We start from the raw sequence: 4179 nt of genomic DNA, 5'->3' as shown, positions 1-4179 counted from the left end.
TACTGTCCTTTCTGACGATTTTATTTTATCAAATAAACTCTACAATATGACTACTTAAAGTAGTCATATTGCAGAGTTTATTTAATAACATAAAATCTGTCAGAAAGGACAATGTAAACAGTATTTGACTCGAGGTGTATAAGAGGGAGAAAGGGGTCACTTTTGTACCACTGGTTCAATGAAGTTCCAGTGATAATATTTAAGACATAAAATCTGTATTGCCCATGCATGTCACAAGCCAAAGGTTTAAATTTCTCTTACACTGTCTATTGCTGTATTTCTGAAATTGAATTTCAGTATAAGTGAATTATGAAAGAGTCCCAGGAAAATTATCAATAGATAATTTTTTAAAAATAGTAGCTGTTCGTGATCTGTTTGCTGAGACTTCAATATGAATTCAGGATTGTCCGCGTTCATCAACAGAATCCAAACCTAATAAATTCCCCGTGACAGACTGTATTTTCCATCCGGAGAACATGAAAACCGATGTCTATGTAAAAACGAAAATATGTTAGAATTTTGTTGCTGAGATATCTACTTGAATATACAGTATTCACTTCCGTGTAAATGTATTCTTTTTGGTATTAATAGTATGTGTTATTTTCCCCTATATATGTCACGAAAAGTTGATACAAAGAAAATCTTGATTTGTGTATGTTTGATGCATATCTTTATTGAAGTTGGGGGAAAATGTATTTTTGTTTTTACTTTCACATGATTATGGTATCAGGTGACAATTTTTCGACGCACTTTTGATTTATATAGGTGATGTTATAAGTGTAGGTAGTGTTATAAGTGTACGTAAGGTAATGTTATAAGTATATATAGGCAATGTTATAACATGTACTAAGTAAGTGTTTATCACAGCTTTATTAATGCCTTTTTAGTACAAAGATACAGTTGTTATCAGTAGAACAGAAGCTTCGTTATCTTAAAGTGAAGGCTTTGAACGCTTGTTATTCCTCAAGGACAGAAACTAGAAGGTTAGGATGCCTGTTCGATTTAGTTTTAAAATTACGTCTATTTTCAGTCACGTTCACACAATGAGAAGCTGATTTAAGGATGCCTCGGATTTTTTTTTCAATCTGGAACAAAAATGAAAGTTAATAGAAAATCCCCAAAATCCATTCTATTTTAATTTCTGTCCTTCCTGCTAAGTGTGTGAAGGTCTTGTCTATACTTGTTTCGTACGGACGTACTTACAAGCTAAACAGTAAAATCATTTTGTGCAACCTTTGCATAGATATTTGAACTTTTAAGAAAATGGTCAATGAACTTAATTTTGACATCACCGCTCTACGCATTCATTGAAATCAATATAACAAGGATTTCTCTGTCAAAAACGCGCTAATACTCAAGTTTTCGGGATTAAAACACACCCTTGTTAATTATTTTTTCGAATAGTTCAAAAGTACTATAACCTATAATGCCTAGTTGCCTACACACCTCAATCACTCATCGCCCTCCAATATTCATTTCCTGTTCAACCAGATAAATGGATTCATTAGCATATTCACAACATATCAGAATAATTAAATTGTTCCCTTTTTAATTCATCGTGATCTCATTCATAACAGAATTTGGATTTTTTTTTATTTATTTCCATTTACACAAAATTAACAGAACAAAAAATCTCCATCAAGTGACAATGATGTTACAATTTCACTATCACACTGCAGAATTTTAAACATTCATGTCACAATAAATAAATATACAGGATTTCTACAAAGTATAAAATTATTACTGGCTTTGTGCAAGTCTGATAATCTTGGCATTTTTGTATAATGATAAATTCATCAAATACAAAAAAAAATTTGTCTTTTTTTCAAAATCAAAAGTATCACTTATGCATAAAACCCTCTCCTGAATGTCTTTCCACTGTGGATGACCAAGTGCATTAGCCATTTTGATGGTAATTTTGTAAAAGTTTGTAAAAATCACAACCATGGACTATAAAGTTGATCACCATCCTGCCAGCAGGAAGGTCCTAGTAATCTTCCTCACCAATTATGGCTATCACAGTTTTGTGGGGAGTTTTTGGGCTCTATGGGCAGACCCTGTTGTCTTGTTGACTGAAACAAGCCAATTCAACTCTGAAATTCAAAGAAAAAAAAAGTCTTACAAACATGTATATTTTTCCAGACTTAATTAAAACAACTTAACATATATTTTTGTATAGTCAAATTCAAGGATGGTAATGATTTCTTACCATTTCTTCATCACTATCTGAGGACTCCTCAAATGTAACATTCTCCAGTGAACCTCCGAATTTCTGTAACTGTTGGACAATGTCATGATAACCTCGTCCATCTGCCAACATGATGGCGGTCAGACCACTATATGTCCTGGAATGAATGTTAATGGGGTACTGCAGTAAAAACTCCAGAAGTAAAACGTTTCCCATTTCTGCTGCATAATGGATAACAGTTTTCCCACTCTTACCATCCTGAAAAAGACAGAGATTAGACATACGTAATTAACACAAATCATCAATAATCCATTTTATTATTTACATTCCAAATCACAGGTGAACTTTATAATTAGTGTGAATGAATTATGAATAGATAAGACAGGTATTCAGTTGTCATCTGCCTCATAAATCACTCGGAGGAAAAATGCTTCTGATTGGCTGAAATGTTGCATTGTTTTTTCATACGGAATTAACACTGCTTTCTCACCTGTGTATTGAGGTTGGCTCCTGACAAAACCAATAGGCGAATGATTGGAAGGTGGGTGTGCTCTGCTGCCAAGTGCAAACAGGTCTGACCTGCAATAAAAAAAAATAGAGTTCAAGTAGTGAACAGGTAAATATGCTTAACAAAGTATAAATTCACTCATTAAATTTTTCACCAAAGACATTTTTATATATGCGTACCATCATAATTTCGTGCTTCCAAATCCTGGGTTCTACTTTGACTCAATAAAATCTGGACAATATCATCGAAACCTTCTCTGCAAGCGATGTGAAGAGGTGTGTCCCCTTTGGAATTCCTAGCCTCAATGTCAGCCCCTCCATCAATTAGAGCCTTCACCACCTGAGGAAGGCGTGTCATTACAGCCAGATGGAGGGGAGTCTGAAGCATGTTGTTTGGGAGATCTAGCCATTCCCTGTGAGGAGCCTGCTTTATGATATACAAAGCAATGGGGACCAGCAGATTTATGATTGCCATATGCAGCTGCCTGAAAAAAAGAAGATATCTCTTTAATAAAAATAGTTTACAATTTAACTTATTCTCTTAAATGACAAATAATTTACAATCTTTTCCAAGATATATTTTTTAATAAACGTTATGCAATGATACTAAAAATAAATGTAGTTTTTTCGCGTGATTATCTACATGTTGACAACTGACCAAGATTTAGGTCAGCTTTGTGTCAACATGTTTATTCATAAACCAAATCGGGAAGTACGTCTGACTCATTTGCATAAAGCTAGTTGTTGACCTCGCGGCGGGTTCACGTCACCATTCACTAACGGCGTGCGCATTAAAGGAAATTCCCAATCAAGAACAAAGGGCGTTAGATACGAACCCATTTTCATAAAGACATATCATGCAGCATTATGTAAAAATAAATAACTTACGAATCTCCATCAAGGTCTTGGTTGTAGAGTTCTAAAACTTCCTGGGATATTTGGCACTGAGGTTTTTGGCGATATGGCAACTCTGTTAGATCCGCCTCCACAAAACTTGAACTCGTGTAGCTTGTGTAACCATCATCTAAAGAACATTTTGTTTCCTCTGTTGTGCATTTTCTGCTTTCTAAAGTTAGGCTTTCTAACTTTTTTTCAAGTACACAAGTCTCTGGTACCCTCTCATGTAAAGATCCATAGGCACTTCCATAAGATTTTAGATCCACACCACTATCGCATACAGAATCCAACTTTTCGAATGCTGAATCATATGCACTTTTTTTCAAATAGTCATGAACACCTGCATATGGTGCACAATCCTCGACCAAATCTTCTACATCCAAATTTTCTGGATGGTCAAAGTTCCTGGTCGACATGTTGAATAACAATCTGGAAAATATGGCGAACTTACAAAAACAAGAAACGTTAGATCTATAACGATAAACCTCCGACGAAAACTGCGAGGTGATACTTCGTCTGGGTAAACACAAAGAAATGTTCGTTTGTTAACTTCTACTAGCGTCTGAAGCCTGTCAATCCAGTTTAAA

At 34.8% G+C, this 4179-nt stretch overlaps 1 protein-coding gene across 1 annotated transcript; it reads right to left on the bottom strand.

The window, feature by feature from the left end:
* Positions 1 to 1528: 1528 nt before the first annotated feature.
* On the bottom strand, positions 1529 to 4179 carry LOC133182354 (NF-kappa-B inhibitor alpha-like). The gene is made up of 5 exons (XM_061317167.1): positions 3584 to 4179; positions 2876 to 3180; positions 2679 to 2767; positions 2210 to 2446; positions 1529 to 2093 (listed from the first exon to the last, which is right to left on the bottom strand). The coding sequence occupies exons 1-5, from the start codon at positions 4006 to 4008 to the stop codon at positions 2088 to 2090; spliced, it is 1062 nt and encodes a 353-aa protein (XP_061173151.1). The 5' UTR covers positions 4009 to 4179; the 3' UTR covers positions 1529 to 2087.

The sequence above is a fragment of the Saccostrea echinata genome, unplaced genomic scaffold (genome assembly GCF_033153115.1).
Source record: "Saccostrea echinata isolate AGI-Se365-2 ecotype Australia unplaced genomic scaffold, CSIRO_AGI_Sech_v1 ptg000009l, whole genome shotgun sequence".
Classification (NCBI taxonomy): domain Eukaryota; kingdom Metazoa; phylum Mollusca; class Bivalvia; order Ostreida; family Ostreidae; genus Saccostrea; species Saccostrea echinata.
The sequence above is the reverse complement of the archived record's forward strand: the minus strand, read 5'-3'. Positions and strand labels throughout refer to the sequence as shown.